The sequence below is a fragment of the Dermacentor andersoni genome, chromosome 4 (genome assembly GCF_023375885.2).
Source record: "Dermacentor andersoni chromosome 4, qqDerAnde1_hic_scaffold, whole genome shotgun sequence".
Lineage (NCBI taxonomy): Eukaryota > Metazoa > Arthropoda > Arachnida > Ixodida > Ixodidae > Dermacentor > Dermacentor andersoni.
Window position 1 is genome coordinate 215,018,932 of NC_092817.1, and position 20,040 is coordinate 215,038,971.

Sequence of the window (20,040 nt, forward strand, 5' to 3'; positions counted from 1 at the left end):
CAGTACCAGAGTGCCCAAAAGCCTCCTCGACACACGACTAGCCCTCGGTTGTGAGTGCCACTCCCACCTCTGAAGTTACACTCTCTCTGTGTGGTTGGGACTGGAGAAAAAGCCTGCAGCGCACACAAATCTTGGAGGCCATACTCTAGCTTATCATCAAAGAGAGGAGTGTTGAAAATATGCAACTGCTGTCTGTATATTACATTTATGTCTCGTCTGTATATTACATTTATGTACCTATGTTTTGCATATGAATAAACTTCAACTTCAACTTCAACTTCATTAGTTGGCCCTTCCTGCATTTAGTCTAGAAATGTAGCTTAATTTTAATGCAGCAAGGTTACTGCGAGTTGGAACACACTTCAAACATCACTGAAGCATGCCGGCAGATTGCAGGCCAGCCCACTTCCTAAACATTACGAAGTTAAGCAGACAAACAGTGCTGCTAGGCTTCTGAGCATGCCTCTTTCCACTATGAGCAGGGTTATCCACTGAAAGAGTGTTTTAGCACAAAACTGTCACGGGAGCAACTGCAAAAAGGGGCTTGTAAAGTATTCTTTTAAGACTCTCTTTGCCTTTAATTCATGGTCAATTGCCAGGACTAAAAATGATGGCACAACTTGTATGTTTTGAGAAACAAGGATTTGGGAAAATCCTTCACAAAGACCTTGCCCCAATCTTTCCCCCCAAAAAATTTGCATATTTAAACTTCGTACCCTAAGTGCGCTGCTCACATTGAGTGTGATATCAACAATTTCATTCTGAGCATTCAAGGTTTCCTTTTCTTAAGAATTGTTATAAAAACTTTAGTTGAGTCTTTGACTGCCTTTGGAATGCAATGCAATCTTCATTGACGACTTCCAAGCAGAAGCTGTTAAAACATCATGGGTGCAGAGGTATACATTCGTGGTGGCAGTATTTTGCCTTTTGCTGGCTTACCCATAGACAGGTACGTTTCATGTTCACCAGAGTTCACAGATAGGTGCTATTGTGGCTTAATGGTTTAGTTCACCAATGCAGCCTCACCTTTATGGAAAGGAAGGCAATGACGAGCGATATGACATCAGACAGCATGTGGAAAGAGTCGGCCACCAGGGCCATAGAGTTGGTGACATAGCCGACAATGATCTCGACGAGGAAGAAGGCCGTCGTCATGCCAAACATGAGCAGCAGCCGGCCCCTGCGCCCGAGCCCCGCCCGGTGGCAGCAGCCCCCCATGGCTTCACCACTGCTTACTGCATGCCTGGCCGGTGGGAGCACTACCTGCAGCAGTTAGGTCAGCTGTCACTTTTTGCAGCTTTTATGCAATGAACAAGAAGTGCAATATTATACAGTACAGATACATTCAATAATGACAAACAGAAATGATGCTGGACTAAGAACTGACCTTATTTCATTAAAACAACGTCTCCCAAAGCCAAATGGAGCATGCACGACAGCCATACAAAGTAATCACGCTTGCTATACACAACCATTTTTATGATGATCCATAAACTTCATGGGAATCATGCTTGACGATTACCTACAAGTGTTTTGCAGTGCTATCACGTATGTCTTGGGCAGAGAGTTTTTCCCAATTTCACCTAGAGGGAAATCTGGTGGAAATCTATGGCCTTGGAGATCGTCATTTTCAGGAAATAAAGTCAGTCCTACCTTCCTTGCCGGTGGCATTCCACCGCATTGTGCCAACTCACCAACAACCCATTCTTATGAACACAGAGGCTACATGCAGCTGCGCTACATGGCCACGCCTGCAAGAACACAGCCCAACAAAAAGAATCAGCTGTGCTATGGAGAAACCGTGGTCTTCGCTACTTGCTGTCAGGGGCCACCTTTTCAAATGCATTGCACAAGCAGAGAGTGGCACAATGTGCTCTTCTTGTGGGCCATTCATTTTGGGACAGCAAGGGGGCACGTGGAATACACACAGTGCTACCTTCAGCACAATTTCAAAACCATCATCATCATCAGCCTGGTTACGCCCACTGCAGGGCAAAGGCCTCTTCCATACTTCTCCAACAACCCCGGTCATGTACTAATTGTGGCCATGTCGTCCCTGCAAACTTCTTAATCTCATCCGCCCACCTAACTTTCTGCCGCCCCCTGCTACGCTTCCCTTCCCTTGGAATCCAGTCTGTATCCCTTAATGACCATCGGTTATCTTCCCTCCTCATTACATGTCCTGCCCATGCCCATTTCTTTTTCTTAATTTCAACTAAGATGTCATTACCTCGCTTTTGTTCCCTCAACCAATCTGCTCTTATCCCTTAACATTACACCCATCATTCTTCTTTCCATAGCTCGTTGCGTCGTCCTCAATTTAAGAAGAACCATTTTCGTAAGCCTTCAGGTTTCTGCCCCGTAGCTGAGTACTGGTAAGACACAGCTATTACACACTTTTCTCTTGGGGGATAATGGCAACCTGCTGTTCATGATCTGAGAATGCCTGCCAAACGCACCCCAGCCCATTCTTATTCTTCCGGTTATTTCAGTCTCATGATCCGGATCCGCCGTCACTACCTGTACCAAGTAGATGTATTCCCTTACCGCTTCCAGTGCCTCGCTACTTATCGTAAACTGCTGTTCTCTTCCGAGACTGTTAAACATTACTTTAGTTTTCTGCAGATTAATTTTTAGACCCACTCTTCTGCTTTGCCTCTCCAGGTCAGTGAGCATGCATTGCAATTGGTCCCCTGAGTTACTAAGCAAGGCAATATCATCAGCGAATCGCAAGTTACTAAGGTATTCTCCATTAACTTTTATCCCCAATTCTTCCCAATCCAGGTCTCTGAATACCTCCTGTAAACACGCTGTGAATAGCATTAGAGAGATCGTATCTCCCTGCCCGACGCCTTTCTTTATTGGGATTTTGTTGCTTTCTTTATGGAAGACTACGGTGGCTGTGGAGCCGCTATAGATATCTTTCAGTATTTTTACATACGGCTCGTCTACCCCCTGATTCCGTAATGCCTCCATGACTGCTGAGGTTTCGACTGAATCAAACGCTTTCTCGTAATCAATGAAAGCTATATATAAGGGTTGGTTATATTCCGCACATTTCTCTATCATCTGATTGATAGTGTGAATATGGACTATTGTTGAGTAGCCCTTGCGGAATCCTGCCTGGTCCTTTGCTTGACAGAAGTCTAAGGTGTTCCTGATACTATTTGCGATTACCTTAGTAAATAGTTTGTAGGCAACTGACAGTAAGCTGATCGGTCTATAATTTTTCAAGTCTTTGGCGTCCCCCTTCTTATGGATTAGGATTATGTTCGCGTTCTTCCAAGATTCCGGTACGCTCGAGGTCATGAGGCATTGCGTAAACAGGGTGGCCAGTTTCTCTAGAACAATCTGCCCGCCATCCTTCAACAAATCTGCTGTTACTTGATCCTCCCCAGCTGCCTTCCCCCTTTGCATAGCTCCCAAGGCTTTCTTTACTTCTTCCGGCGTTACCTGTGGGATTTCGAATTCCTCTAGACTATTCCCTCTTCCATTATCGTCGTGGGTGCCACTGGTACTGTATAAATCTCTATAGAACTCCTCAGCCACTTGAACTATCTCATCCATATTAGTAATGATATTGCCGGCTTTGTCTCTTAATGCATATATCTGATTCTTGCCAATTCCTAGTTTCTTCTTCACTGCTTTTAGGCTTCCTCCGTTCCTGAGAGCATGTTCAATTCTATCCATATTATACTTCCTTATGTCAGCTGTCTTACGCTTGTTGATCAACTTCGAAAGTTCTGCCAGTTCTATTCTAGCTGTAGGGTTAGAGGCTTTATACATTGGCGTTTTTTGATCAGATCTTTCGTCTCCTGCAATAGCTTACTGGTATCCTGTCTAACGGAGTTACCACGGGCTTCTATTGCACACTCCTTAATGATGCACGCTCCTTAATGATGCCCACTCCTTAATGATGCTTACAAGATTGTCGTTCATTGCTTCAACACTGAGGTCCTCTTCCTGAGTTAAAGCCGAATACCTGTTCTGTAGCTTTTTAGTTTTTTAGTTTCAGTTTATTATTCTTTCATAACAATTTGTTACAAAATATGGTATACAGACAAGGGTCCCAAAGTCAGAGACTGCACCGGGACCCTTGGATCAGAAGTTATACAAAAAAATTAAGCGGAATACAGAGCAGAGAAACAAATAATGAAATAAGCAAAATATAACCAAGAAACTGAGTGACAAACTCATAAAAAACAAAAGGAAAAGGAAAGATGCACAATCAATGGTAATTCCACAGCTTCTAAATAGCAAATTAACATTGTAGAAAATTAATCAGACAGCAAATAATTCTTCAGTTCATATTTGAAAGAGTACAAGGTAGTTCACAACTTAATGGAATATGGAAGACTGTTCCAAAGTTTAAGCGCACAAAAAGAGGAAGCCATCTTTCCGTAATTAGTATGACATAAAGGCAACAAGAAATTTCCTTGTGCTGCAAACCTTGTGTCATTGGGATTAAAAAGGTGATCAGAACTAACAAAGTTGTAAGAAAGTTGTTGAGTTAGTAATTTGAAAAATAATATCGCTAAATGATAGTTAAACAAATCAGTAACTTGAAGAATGCGGTTTGTACGTAGTTGTGAAGAGGCGTTAGAGAAAAGATGGCATCGTGTTATAATGCGGATAGCCTGATTTTGAATGTGCTGAATAGAGGAAAGATGACAATGATAAGTATTACCCCAAGAAGTGATACCATAAATGATATGACTATGAATGAAAGCGAAGTATAACGATAATAATGCTTCATTGGAAAAAAATGCCCGTGATTTGAGTAGTGCTCTAATGCCAAATGCTGTTTTTTGTTTGATGTGTGCAATGTGGTTAGTAAACTTAAGGTGGGGATCTAATTTGATGCCGAGGAAAGAAACACAAGTGGAGGCAGGAATGTCATGCCCATTCAGAGTTATGGTCGAAGAGCAAGGTAAATGTCTCTGTGGTGACTTAAATAACATGAATTGCGTTTTCATAGGGTTTATAACTAGAAAATTGGCGTTACACCATTCAGTAATTTTCGAAAGATCACTGTTTCGTTTCAAAGTTAGCGAAAGTAATGATTTATCAGAGAGGGCAACAGTTGTGTCGTCGGCGTATAATATAGGTAGGGCATAATTAAGGCAGTCAGGTAAATCATTTATATAAATGGAAAATAATAGTGGACCTAAAATCGAGCCCTGAGGCACTCCTTGGTTAATAATTTTGCTTTTAGCGAAAGCCCCGCCTGCGTACACTGTTATTTCACGATTAAACAGATAACTTTTTAATAAATTAAGAGCTGGGCCAGAAATGCCAACAGACTCCAGTTTAGTAAACAAAACTTTGTGGTTTATTGTATCAAAGGCTTTAGTAAAGTCTAAAAAGACGGAGCCAACAAAGTATCCGAGATCAAGTGAATGTCGAATATAATCAGTTAATGCTAGCAAAGCCAAGTTGGTCGAGCTTCCTGAACGAAAACCGAACTGACAGGGTTTCAGCAAGCTGAATTTCTTAAGGTAAATGTTAATATGACGAAGTATTAATTTTTCTACAACTTTACTAATTGAAGGTAATATACATATAGGACGATAGTTCGCGACTTGAGCTTTGTCACCCTTTTTATGAATAGGAATTACTTTAGCTTTTTTTGGGCTTCTAGGGAATATACCGGTCTTGAACATGAGGTTAATTAAGTTACTGAGAGCACCAGAAATAGTCGGAGCAACAAGCTTTAAATGAAATGCGGAAATTCCATCAAAACCAGGACTTGAGTCCTTTAAGTTGAAAATCTCAGTAAGGACTTCTTCAGATGTTACAGGAAACAAAAAGAAAGATTTATCGCATCGGCTCGTATGATAAACTGAAGGAACATGGGTAGTATTATAAATTTCATAAAAGTGATTACTAACGCACGAGCAATGCTAGGCGGGTCAGTGATAGTCACATGATTGTAGATTACTTTTTCAATGGCACTGCCAGAACGCGGTACATTCAAAAACTCCTTGATAAGTTGCCATTGTTTTTTGGGGTTAAACTTATTTTTCATGAATTCATTTTCGTAATATTGCCTTTTAGATTTTTTCAATAAATTACTCAACATGTTGCAATATTTCTTATAGCGTAATGCTAAATTAACATTGAAAGGCTGTTTTTTCGTCTTCCTATACATGTTTTCTTTTTTCCTCATGCTCACAAGTAGCCCATTAGTGATCCAAGGATTATGCGGAAATTTAAATGTCTTTTTGCACTTAACAGTGACAGTGTTAGCATGAACAGCTTTTAAAAGTAAAGAAGAAAATAACTGAAGCGCTTCTTCTGGATTTAGTTTAGTAGCTATAACTGTCCAGTCAATTTTGTCAATTGCATCAACAAAATTTATAATATCAAGACGAGACGTAAGATAACAGGGATCTGACCTAGGAGGGTTAGATTTGAATGTGACGAATACAGGGTAATGATCTGATATGTCTATGTCAATTACACCAGACTCTGGTGAAGGCGAAATATTAGTGAGAGCATGGTCTAAGAGGGAGCTGCTTCCTTGAGTGGAAATCCTGGTGGCCGAAGTTATTAATTGCTCAAGCCCAAAGCCAGAAAAACAGTCCGAATAAGCGCATACAGTACTATTGTCGACATCGAGCAAGTAAATATTTATATCACCAACAATTAGGACAGGCTTGTTTTCATTAGTAATTGTTTGAAGAACTGAGCTAAGATGACGAAGGAAATCAGGTATGGAAGAAGATGGAGAACGGTAAATACAGCCAATAATAATTCCGCCACAATAATTTGGAAAAGACAAGGCATCGGTTTCGATCCATCGGCTTGATCTGGAATTCCTCTATTTTCCCTCTTACCGTTAACTCATTGATCGGCTTCTTATGTACCAGTTTCTTCCGTGCCGTCCTCAGGTCTAGGCTAATTCGAGTTCTTACCATCCTATGGTCACTGCAGCGCACCTTGCTGAGCACGTCCATATCTTGTATGATGCCAGGGTTAGCGCAGAGTAAGAAGTCTATTTCATTTCTAGTCTCACCGTTCTGGCTCCTCCACGTCCACTTTCGGCTATCCCGCTTGCGGAAGGTATTCATTATCCGCATAGGATAGGATAGGAATAAACTTTATTTGTCCAACGGTTGTTGATGTTGGTGCCCGGGGCTAGGCTGCCAGGGGTCCATCGCCCGAGGAAGATCTTTCGAGATCCTCGGCAACGGCCCTGGCCCGCTGGACGGCCCACTCCTGGTCTTCGGGTGCATCCACATATTATTTTGTTCCGCAAACTCTATTAATAACTCTCCCCTGCTATTCCTAGTGCCTATGCCATATTCCCCCACTGCCTTGTCTCCAGCCTGCTTCTTGCCTACCTTGGCATTGAAGTCGCCCATCAGTATAGTGTATTTTGTTTTCACTCTACCCATCGCCGATTCCACGTCTTGATAGAAGCTTTCGACATCCTTGTCATCATGACTGGATGTAGGGGCGTAGACCTGTACAACCTTCATTTTGTACCTCTTGTTAAGTTTCACAACAAGACCTGCCACCCTCTCGTTAATGCTATAGAATTCCTGTATGTTACCAGCTATATTTTTATTAATCAGGAATCCGACTCCTAGTTCTCGTCTCTCCGCTAAGCCCTGGTAGCACAGGACGTGCCCGCTTTTTAGCACTGTATATGCTTCTTTTGGCCTCCTAACTTCACTGAGCCCTATTATATCCCATTTACTGCCCTCTAATTCCTCCGATAGCACTGCTAGACTCGCCTCACTAGATAACGTTCTAGCATTAAACGTCGCCAGGTTCATATTCCAATGGCGGCCTGTCCAGACCTTCAGGGGCCACCTTTTTTGCTGTCAGGGGCCACCTTTTCAAATGCATTGCACAAGCAGAGAGTGGCACAATGTGCTCTTCTTGTGGGCCATTCATCTTGGGACAGAAAGGGGGCACGTGGAATACACACGGTGCTACCTTCAGCACAATTTCAAAACCAAGCCATACTATATGCCTCTCGCACATTGTGGCACAGATCACGTGAAAGTGGCCATTTCTAGAAATAAGAGAAACAAAATGAAAAAATACTAGCCAGAAAACAGCATTAATAAATGACACAGTTGCTACCATAAGATTCTACCACCACATTGCACCGCAAATCTAGCTGTTTAAGGGACAATATAAATGGCCTCCTAACACACAATTCACAAAGTGCGACGACACGTTCAGCTTGTACGCTATGATAACCTTGTCCTTCCTAAGACGGGAGCGTGCGCAAACATTGGGCAGCACCCACACATTTGAGAACCAAGCACAAGAAATCCATACACTGAAACTTTGTTCACCTTAACCCTTTGTTAATGAATCTTCTGGTCTGGCCAACATTGTTTTTGCTGCAGGACAACAGAATGCAGTAAATTACAAATGTTCTGCAGTCTACCAACTTTTCTCACTGCTTTTACATACACAATGTTATTTTTCAGCAAAGCTCTTGTTTGGGCTAGTTGGGAACGTACACAGGATGGGCTGTGTACGTTCCTTTCATCATCATCATTTTTTCATGCTTCCCTGTTATGGGTTCATGAATGCACCAACTAGCCCAAACGAGCTTTACTGCAATAAATTTTTAGTCCCTTGGGCTCTTTTATGTTTAGCCAAAGTAGGCAAGGAGCAGAAGTTGCCCGCATGAATCTCATCACCTTGACAACATGCCATTCAAGAATTTTGTCTGTACGAATTGTACCGAAGGCACTGGGCAGTGGGCATGGTGCTGGTGCAAAAGAAGAAGGCGACGAGAAGTGCTGGCTTCCCCGTTACGATATAGCGCCGACCTGTTTAAGCCTAGCGCTACAACCTATAACTAGTGACCCTTCTGCTAGGCGAACACCCCCGTTGCATTTGGTGGAGCTGCTGGGTTTCTCTTCGACATCCTGGAACTCCGCAGCCGAACGCTACCACCAGCTGTTGCAATGGATAAACCGGGACCGTCCCAGGCTGCTGCTCCCGTGCCCCCCACCATTGTCTGTTCTGGCGTGATCCGGCAGCGCGATACGGCTATATTTAGCGGCACAGACAACCACGACGTGGAAGACTGGCTCGCCGAATATGACCGTGTAAGCGCCTATAATAAGTGGGACAACCGTGCCAAGCTCACAAATGTCATCTTTTACTTGACTGACGTGGCAAACCTATGGTTCCGCAATCATGAAGCCAATTTTACCACCTGGTCGGCTTTCACGGCAACTTTGGCAGAGGTCTTCGGTCGTCCCACCGTTCGCCGGCTTCGCGCTGAGCAGCGCTTGCGTGGTCGAGCTCAACGCCAGGAGGAGACCTTCACCAGTTATATTGCAGACGTGCTCTCGCTATGCAAGCACGTGAACTCATCTATGGACGAAGCTGACAAGATCAAGCACGTCATGAAAGGCATCGATGACCATGCCTTCCAGATGCTCGTCGCGAAGTGTCCACGGACGATTGCCGAAGTCATACAGCTATGTCAGCAGTACGACGAGCTGCACAAGCAGCGTGCATCAACACGCGCTGCTCAGCAGGACCCCACGGATCTATCTGCGCTGGATTTCGGCCGGGACGCTGCCGACATCTCTGCTTTAATGCCTGAGATAAAGCAGTTCATCCGTCAGGAAGTCGCACACCAACTCTCTCTGGCGAACAGCACACCCGAGCCGTCGACAACCTTGGCTCCTTCGCTTCGCCACGTCATTCAGACCCAAGGTGCCGCGGCGCTGCCATCTGCCCCTCCTCCGCAGCCTGCAGCTGGACCGCTAACGTACGCTGACGTTGTCGCCCGGCCTTACGCTCCTCCGGCTCCTGATGCCTACCGGGCCACTGGCACCTTCCATGTGCCGCCACCACCTTCCCGCCCGATGGTTGTCCCTTACTCGGCCGCTGGAGCCCCTGCGTCAGTCAACCCGCGGTGTACATCTGACAACCGGCCAATATGCTATTTCTGCCATTTTCCGGGCCACGTAGCACGATTCTGCCGCCATCGCAGCCCCCGTTTACCTGACAGTGGGGGCACCTCAAGCTACAGGCCTGCTCGACTTCCGCGTCAGGACCCATCTAGCCTTCCTCTGGACTCATCTTACAGTCGCCTCCCTTTCGATGCACGCCGGTCACCTTCCCCAGGTTGCCGATCCATTTCCCTGATGGTTCGCCGACCCAGCCCAGCCCGAGAGGAAAACTAACAGTCGCAGTTTCAGAGGCAAGAACTGCGTTTACGTCGAACATTTCAAGGCCTCATTCTAACCCGGCGTACGAAATTGAACTGTCCGTAGACGGCGTCACCGTACACGCACTTATCAACACCGGAGCTGCGGTTTCTATTATTAGTGAGAAGCTTTGCCGCAATTTGAACAAAGTGACCATTCCCCTTACCTCTCTTTCTCTGCGTACGGCAACCTCGCATCGCATTCAGCCTTCAGCATCATGCACAGCCCGGGTTGTCATTCAAAACATTATGTATGTTATAGAATTTGTCGTCCTATCTCGTTCCTCACATGACATTATTCTTGGATGGAATTTCCTATCTGTCAATCAAGCTCTTATCGACTGCGCTCGTGCCGAACTTGTGTTATCAGTGCCGTGCTTCGACCCTGATGACCACTCTTCTCTTAAAGTTGTTGCCGCCTCTGACATCAATATCGCACCTTTCTCCGCCGCTCTGGTTCCTGTGTCATGTAACTCTGCTGCGAACTCATCTGTTCTGTTTACACCGTCGGCCACTTGTGCGTGCCGCCGGAACTTTCCGCTTCCGTTTGCTGTCGTCACTTTTTGCGACGGTTCTGCTGCCCTTTACGTGTGCAATCCGTCCGCCTGCCCATCATCCCTACTCCAGTTTCATCATCCCTACTCCAGCTTCGCAGTTTCATCGGCCTGTGCTCATATTTCTGACGCTTCTTCCGTAACTTTGCCTCTATCATTGCCCCCTTGATGCAGCTTCTCACCAACAGTTCTGACCTATCAGCCTGGTCCTCGGGGTGCGACGACACATTCCAAGAACTGTGACGCGTTCTCACCTCGCCTCCAGTACTGCGCCACTTCGATCCCTCTGCTCCAACTGAGATCCATACGGACGCTAGTGGTGTCGGGCTCGGCGCTGTTCTTGCACAACGCAAGGATGGCTTCGAAGAGTACGTCGTCGCGTATGCCAGCCGCACCCTTACCAAAGCCGAGGCGAACTACTCGGTTACTGAGAAGGAATGTCTGGCCATCATTTGGGCTATCGGCAAATTTCGTCCTTATGTGTATTGGCGTCCATTTGACATCGTGACCATCATGCCCTAATCTTCACTAAAAGATCCAACTGGTCGGCTTGCCCGTTGGGCATTGCGCCTACAAGAGTACGACATCTATATTGTTTATCACTCAGGCCAAAAGTATTCAGACGCAGACGCTCTATCCCAGTCACCCCTGCCCTCTGGTCCTGTCCACTCGTCTATTTCTACCTGCGGTGCCTTCGCCCTCAACATTTTTGACATGCCGTCAGAGCAGCGCAAAGACCCATGGATCTCTTCGCTTATTGACTTCCTGTCCAGCCAGTCGCCAGCACCGACCTCTTGGGCGCTTCGTCGCCAAGCCACGCACTTCATCATTCGGGATAACCTGCTGTACCGCCGCAACTACAATTCCAGCGGCCGTAAGTGGTTGCTTGTTATACCCCAACACCTCCACTCCGACATCTGCGCCACGTTCCACGACGACCCACAATGCGGCCACGCTGGTGTATTAAAGACATACTCTCGCCTCCAGCTTTCGTACTACTGGCGCGGTATGTACTGTTTCGTTCGCCAGTATGTCCGGTCATGCCACATATGCCAATGACGCAAGACGCCACCTCAACATGCCACCGGCCCTTTCCAACCTTCACCATGCCCCACGCGCGCGTTCGACCGCGTCAGCATTGACCTATACGGTCCGCTTCCCAACACTCCAAGCGGCAACCGCTGCGTTATTGTTGCTATCGACCACCTCAGGCGGTACGCTGAAACTTCAGCCCTAGCGTCTGCCACAGCAAAAGACGTCGCCAATTTTATCCTTCAAAACCTGATTTTATGCCATGGAGCACCTCGAGAATTACTGAGCAACCGCAATCGCATTTTCCTCTCAGACGTCATTGCAGCATTGCTAAAGGAGTGTCGCATAATTCACCGCACTACCACGGCATATCATCCTCAAACTAATGGGATTGGGATGACAGAACATTTCAACTGCACCCTTGGTGACATGATGGCCATGTATGCTTCATCTGACCACTCGAATTGGGATCGCATTCTACCTTTCGTCACCTACGCTTACAATACCGCCACGCAAAGCACCACTGGGTTGTCCCTTTTCTTTCTCCTTTACGGACACGAACCTTCATGCACGACGATTCTACCTTACCGGCCAGATGCTTCGAAGTGGATGACTGTTTCTAGAGCGGCTGCTTACGCTGAAAAATGTTGCCAGCTCGCTCGTTCGTTCACATCCCAGGACCAGTGGCGCCAAAAGCTTCGCCACGATTCATCCACTACGGCTACGTGCTTTGCACCTGGCTCGCTGGTCTGGTTGTGGGTGCCCTCTACTCCTCCAGGCCTTTCCTCCAAGCTGCTCTCCAAGTACCACGGTCCTTATCGGGTACTGAAACAAACATCCGCGGTCAACTACCTCATCGAGCCAATTGAAACACCTTCCGACCAGCATCGTCGGGGCCAGGAAATTGTCCACGTCTCCCGGCTCAAGCAGTGCCATGACCCCCCTGTGTTCTCCTGTCCTTAGGTCGCCAGGATGGCTACTCTTTCGGTGGGGAGTGATAGTATTGAAGGCACTGGGCAGTGGGCATGGTGCTGGTGCAAAAGAAGAAGACGACGAGAAGTGCTGGCTTCCCCGTTACGATATAGCGCCGACCTGTTTAAGCCTAGCGCTACAAGCTACAACTAGTGACCCTTCTGCTAGGCGAACACCCCCGTTGCAAGATATATATATTTGTGTCTGTTCTGTGTACATTCCTTTCATCGTCCTTGTTTTTTAGCGCTGCCCTGTTACATTTATTTCTCAGGCATGCTAAGAAAAGAACTTTTTAGGCCCAGGAATAGGTGCTTTGCAGCCATCACATACATTCGCAGGGTGTTCCATGGAATGAAGTGCACTTCTAGGTATAAAGTGCCTTTTCACGGTTATTCTGAGGCCTTTATCCTGATGTCCTAGGATGTGTCCACGACATGGTCTGCCTTTTCTGCAGTCTTTGGTGTTGTGCAAGCACCAAGTGTACATGCTCGTTTTCAGCTGACCCCTTGTAGATTTCTGTTTTGTGCAGAGGCAGCATTTTGCAGTGGATTTACATTTGCGTGCATTAGTTGGCTGTATTGTTCACAATAAGGCCAAAGCATGCATTGTCTGTGGCAACGCTACACAGAAAGCATGCTGCAACAAAACAGCATTGGCGTTTGCCACCGCTATAGTGAAAATATACTGCGGAGCTTACTAAGTCGCTCAATGTATCGCAAATTTATTGTCATCACTTTGTTTTGCTACATGCTGTATCTGTCTAATAAAAACACAACTTCTGCAAGCTCATAATTAAGCTTTCAGGGCTAGCCATTTCTTCTAAAAAATTTTCCATGCATTATGTCTGTAGGCAAACTTCAAATGGTAGTGAAAAATTTATTATGCAGAAATGTTTTCCGACTTGTCAGAATGTTGTCTGGAAGGCTTCAAAATTTCCAAAAGAATTTAGAGACTACCAAACACACAGGTTCAAAAAGTTGGCTCAAGATGACAAGTTTTGTGTACCCCTTTATGTGAAGGTTTTATTCCAGCTGCTCTGCTGTCTTCCGGTTAATGCCCTCTTTGGAGCCCGAGAGTACACCAGAATGTTGCGCAAGACTCTCACGCTGTAAATATTTTTAAAACAAAATTTTCTGTACACAGCACCGGTGTCTACTTACGCAGTTCCAAATGTTCCCTGTACGAAATTCAGACTTTTAAGTAAAACTAGCAGAAGTACTCTGGTGGGAAGTACAATTATTTCCACTGCCCAATCAATGTACCAAGCCCACTTTTTTTTCTTCATATCGTTAGTCTAGAAACTACAAAACACGCAAGCTCACCTTCTCTAAAAATGAAAAAAAAAAATAGTTCCTTCACTTCCTTCACCATGGCTGAAGCTATATGCAAGTGACATGCAGTTGCAGCCATGGCACCTCATCCCTGTGCATGCTGAGAGCGGCACATATCAAAAAAACAGATTTGCAGCAAATTTCCAAGTGACACTTCTTTTACTCTTATCATAAGAAGCCAACAGACAGTGACACCAAGGAAAACATATGGGAAATTATTTGTGCTTAATAAATGAAAAAGAAACTATAAATAAATGGAAATGAAAGGGGATGAAAAAACAACTTGCCGCAGGTGGTAAACCATCCCACAACCTTCGCGAAAAGTGTTTGAAAGCTTTTATACACCTTTCAGTCGCAACTCAAGCAAAGTGATCAAGCCGACAGCAATGCCGAGATATTTATTTGCTTCCAAGGCATTTCAGGTCAAATAGACTTGGATCATGGATGGAAATTAAGAGAAATTAAATGTAAGACTAACACTTATCAAAGCACATTTTTTCCACTTACAATTCGTGAATGCAACCAGTTGCCCAAACAAACTGTCGAGTGCCGATCTGAACCAATGTTTCGGGCCTTGTTATCAGATGTATGAACGAGTGCAGTTCTCTTCATTTAGTACTTGCTTGTCGTGCCCTGTAGTCTTTTTTTCCTTTCTTGTAGTTTTTAGAGTAGGGTTTTTATTGTAGTAATAGAGCTTTTGTGGTTTATGAACATTCTTTGTAGCTTTTTTTTTCCGTTCACTTTTTGCTTAGTTATGTATCCTCACCCCCCGTGCAATAATGCCTTTGGGCATTGCAGGTATTTGGAATAAATAAAATAGAATTGTGGGAAAGTAGACCTATTTTTTATGGTGACAGAAGGCGCTATTGCAGTTTAACAAATTGTACATTTCTTTGAGGTGGCAACTGTGGCCTTCTTGCCACTCTTGAAAGGGTTCGCTTCGCTCATACATAATGGTTCATCACTGGGCTGACAGCAATAACACATCATGAATGAAAGCATTCGGGATGCCACCTAGCCCTGGAGCTTCAAAAAATTGCAGAAAAAGAAAGAAAAAAGAGAACCAAAGAAATGCTGCTAAGTAAAGTAAATGAAGAGTTATTTAGTGCCATTATGAAGGTACATGTTACTTCAATCAAAAGGATCCACAGGCTTGGCAAGAAATTGGCTGGTAGAACCCGCCCGGTAAACTTCAGGGCTGCGGACTACAGGGATAAAACCAGAATTCTAAACTGCTCGAGGCTTAAGGGAACAAACCACAGCATTTCTGAGGATTTTTTAAAGAGAGTTGCAGAAACCAGCAAAAGTTATGGAACTCAGCAGCGAAGGAAAGGAAAAAAGGCTGCAAAGTCTAGCTTATTTTTACCTGGAACAAGGAAAGTAATGAAAGGTACAAATGTGGCAATGAATAAAGACTTGGCAATGACTGACACAGAAAGTGTGAACATCGGTGCTTTAAAACTACTAATGGAAATGTGAGAAGCATGTTAAATAAAGGGGAGGCACTTTGATCTTGGAGCATGAACCTGACCTTATCGTAATTACGGATACATGGTTAGACAATAGCATGCAGAAGTTACTCCCCGAGAATATAACATAGTCCGGAAAGGGAGGGGTGGAGGCATTACTATTCTGATTGAACAAAATATAGCAGTCACTATTACACCAGTTCCAAGTGACATCAAAGCTGTTTGGACCAAAACTAATTTAAGCATTCGGGTAGAAGGTTGGGCGAATTAAGTCAGAATGGTGGCATCGCGTAGCACGTGAATGTAGAAGAGCATTCTTTGCTTTTCTCCTCTGTCCTATATTCACACAGAACTAAGCAATAATGAAATTATTGAAATAATCGTGGTGTCTTCTTCACTGGAGAGATATACAATGCCTCCAAACACGACAGAACAAATCCTCTCTTCCTAAGTTCATGGATTCTAAATTTAATCAGGACAACAATATTGTGCTTTTAGATGATTTTAATCTTACAGATATTGATGGGAGTTACTATTTACCTGTATTAGCAACAACTTGATTTGGGTGAGTTGGTTCACCTTGAGCAAAACTTGAAGCAGCGCAAAGAAGATAAAGACGACAAACGAAAACACACACAACAGAACGAGCGCTGTACTGCCAACTGTAAAATTTATTGAAAGATCACACAGCTTTTATAACATGTCAAAAAACACCAATAACCAAAAGGTTGAAACACATGCAAACAGCCTACAAGTATGCATACAAGCATGCATACTGCCTACACATTTAGCTGCGCATTGCAACAAATGCTCATGTACCCCAATGTTCCATGACACTAGGTTCCTGAAGTGCGCAAAGAGTAAAAAAGAAAGAGAAATTGTAGAAGCTTACTGCATTACCAAAGCAAGAGATAAATGTGTTAGCACTGCGTCACTCAGCCTAACAAAACATGAGATAAATTTTCTAGGTAAGCACCTATATTTGTAGGCAGTACACATGCGTTTCAACCATTTGGTTATGGGCATTTTTTGACATGTTATAAAAGCTGTACGATTTTTCAATAAACTTTCCAGTTGGCAGTACAGTGCTCGTCCTCTTGTGTGCATTTTCGTTTGTAGTCAAAGGTGTCCCTTCTATTGCTTAAAGTACCAGTCCAGATGGCCTGCTTAAGCACTTTTTATACCGGTACACTGAGTGTTTGGCTAAGCACCTAGCAATCATCTTTCAGTCATCCATTAGCCAAAGTACATTTCCTAGATTGGAAAAAGGCTAAAATAGTCCCCATTCATAAAGGTGGAATCACGACAGACATAGGTAACTACAGGCCCATCTCCCTTACGAGCACCTCCTCTAAGCTACTGGAGCACATTGTCAGTAATCGCCTTTCAAATGATCTCGAAACGCATAATTTATCATCACTTATTGAGCATGAATTCTGTAAAGTTCTGTCTACCATAACAAAGTTTGTTGAATTAGTTCATAGCCTCTTTGAAACAATCAATAACCACGGACAGACAGACCTAATTTTCTTGGATTTTACCAAAGCATTTCATTAGGTCTCCCACCCAAAACTGTTGCTGAAAATTTATCTTTTCTTTAAAAATTCGCAGATAAATAAGTAGCTGTAAATCAAACCTGCCAGTAGTATCTGGGGCACCCGAGGGCAGCGTACTGGGACCCCTCCTATTCCTGGTATTTTTTTTAATGATCTGTCGTATTGTACAACTGTCCCACTGCGATTATGTGCGGATGATTGTGTTTTATACAAGAGGATAGGAACACTTGAACTCTGTCGAGTGAGGCTAGCTTACGAGGACTCTTTGAGGAACTATCAAACATTTTTTGGGATATCATCGGCCTTAGTGAGATTAGAAGAACTGGTGAGGCTTATACAGTGCTAACAGCCATGTCCTCTGCTTAGAGGTCTCCCTGATAAGAAGCAATATGGGGTAGGATTCCTAATCCATAAGGACATAGTGGGCAACATTGACGAATTCTACAGCATTAGTGAGAGGGTAGCAGTAGTCGTAATTAAATTTAATAAGAGGTTTAATAATAATAATTAAAGGAACTACAAGCCTATGCTCCAACATCCAGTCGCGACGATCAGGAAGTAGATCAGTTTTATGAAGATACCATGGAATACCAACTAGCCCGTACCCAAACCTTGCTTCAGTTTATGAAGATGTTGAATTAGCAATGAGAGAAGTGCAAACTCAGTATACTGTAGTAATGGGCAACTTCAATGCAAAAGTGGGGGAAAAGCACGTGGGTGAACAAACAATCGCCAACTACGGCGTCGATTCTCGGAACACTAGAGGCGAGATGCTGGTAGCATTTGCACAAAAAGAATAAGCTTCGAATAATAAACATTTCTTTCAGGAAGCCAAGCAACAGAAAGTGGACCTGGAAAAGCCCTAATAGTGAAACAAGAAATGAAACTGATTTCATACTTTCTGCCAATCCCAGCAGAGGTGCAGGTTGTAGAAGTGTTAGGTAGCGTAAAGTGCAGTGATCATAGGTTAGTGAGGGCTAGGATTCACCTCAATTTGAAGAGAGAAAGAGTAAAATTGGTCAAGAAGAAACAGGCCAACCTAGATGCAGTAAGGGTACAAGCAGAGAAATTCAGGCTGGTATTTGCAAACAAATATGCAGCCTTAGAACAGAGAGATAAAGATGACATAGAGGTAATGAATGAAACCGTAACTAGGCTAGCTCCAGAGGCAGTAATTTAAGTGGGAGGCAAGGCACCAAGGCCACCAGTAGGCAAGCTCTCCCAAGTAACCAAGCACCTAATAAAGAAGCGACAAAGTGTCCAACTCAAGAGATAAGATAGAATTCATGGAACTGTCAAAACTGATGATCAAAAAGGCAAAAATAAGGGATATTCGAAATTATAATGTGAGTGAGGCTGAGGAAGCCGTAAAAAATTTACGCAGCCTAAAATCAGTGAGAAGGAAACTTGGCATAGGGCCAACCAAGATATATGCACCGAGAGATAAGCAGGGTAATATCATCAGCAATTTCGGAGGTATAGTAAAAGCAGCAGAATAATTCTACCAAAGGATGGTAAGATCTCGAATTAGCTTAGACTTGAGGAGGAAACGGAATAAACAGGTACATAAGGCGATCAATGAGTTAGCAGTAAAATGCAAAATAGAGGAGTTCCAGATCAAGCTACAGAACAGGTGTTTGGCTTTAACTCAGGAAGAGGACCTTAGTGTTGAAGAAATGAATGACAACCTTATTGGCATCATTAAGGAGTGTGCAACAGAAGTCGGTGGAAACTTCGTTAGACAGGCTACCGGTAAGCTATTGCAGGAGACAAAAGATCTGATTAAGAAATGCCAATGTATGAAAGCCTCTAATCCTACAGCTAGAATAGAACTGTCACAACTTTCCAAGTTAATCAACAGGCGTATGATAGTTGACATAAGGAAGTATAATATGGATAGAATTGAACATGCTCTCAGGAACGGAGGAAGCCTAAAAGCAGTGAAGAAGAAACTAGGAATTGGCAAGAATCAGATATATGCATTAAGAGACAAAGCCGGCAATATCATTACTAATATGGATGAGATAGTTCAAGTGGCTGAGGAGTTCTATAGAGATTTATACAGTACCAGTGGCACCCACGACGATAATGGAAGAGAGAATAGTCTAGAGGAATTCGAAAACCCACAGGTAACACCGGAAGAAGTAAAGAAAGCCTTGGGAGCTATGCAAAGGGGGAAGGCAGCTGGGGAGGATCAAGTAACAGCAGATTTGTTGAAGGATGGTGGGCAGATTGTTCTAGAGAAACTGGCCACCCTGTTTACGCAATGCCTCATGACCTCGAGCGTACCGGAATCTTGGAAGAACGCTAACATAATCCTAATCCATAAGAAGGGGGACGCCAAAGACTTGAAAAATTATAGACGGATCAGCTTACTGTCAGTTGCCTACAAACTATTTACTAAGGTAATCGCAAATAGTATCAGGAACACCTTAGACCTCTGTCAAGCAAAGGACCAGGCAGGATTCCGTAAAGGCTACTCAACAATAGACCATATTCACACTATCAATCAAATGATAGAGAAATGTGCGGAATATAACCAACCCTTATATATAGCTTTCATTGATTACGAGAAAGCGTTTGATTCAGTCGAAACCTCAGCAGTCATGGAGGCATTACGGAATCAGGGGGTAGACGAGCCGTATGTAAAAATACTGAAAGATATCTATAGCGGCTCCACAGCCACCGTAGTCCTCCATAAAGAAAGCAACAAAATCCCAATAAAGAAGGGTGTCAGGCAGGGAGATACGATTTCTCCAATGCTATTCACAGCATGTTTACAGGAGGTATTCAGAGACCTGGATTGGGAAGAATTGGGGATAAGAGTTAATGGAGAATACTTTAGTAACTTGTGATTCGCTGATGATATTGCTTTGCTTCGTAACTCAGGGGACCAATTGCAATGCATGCTCACTGACCTGGACAGGC

General features: G+C 44.1%; 1 protein-coding gene across 4 annotated transcripts in view; it reads right to left on the reverse strand.

The window, feature by feature from the left end:
* The window catches only part of ZnT63C (solute carrier family 30 member 1), a 131,479-nt gene that overhangs the window by 109,475 nt on the left and 1,964 nt on the right, over positions 1-20,040 (reverse strand). For 2 of the 4 annotated variants that reach the window (XM_050185301.3, XM_050185300.3), the window contains exon 2: positions 1,027-1,263. In XM_050185301.3, coding sequence (XP_050041258.1) covers positions 1,027-1,218 — 192 coding nt within the window. In that variant the 5' untranslated portion in view covers positions 1,219-1,263. Of the gene's footprint in view, positions 1-1,026; positions 1,264-12,420; positions 12,610-20,040 lie in introns of all 4 variants that reach the window. The other 2 variants (XM_072288024.1, XM_050185302.3) reach the window with 2 other exon arrangements.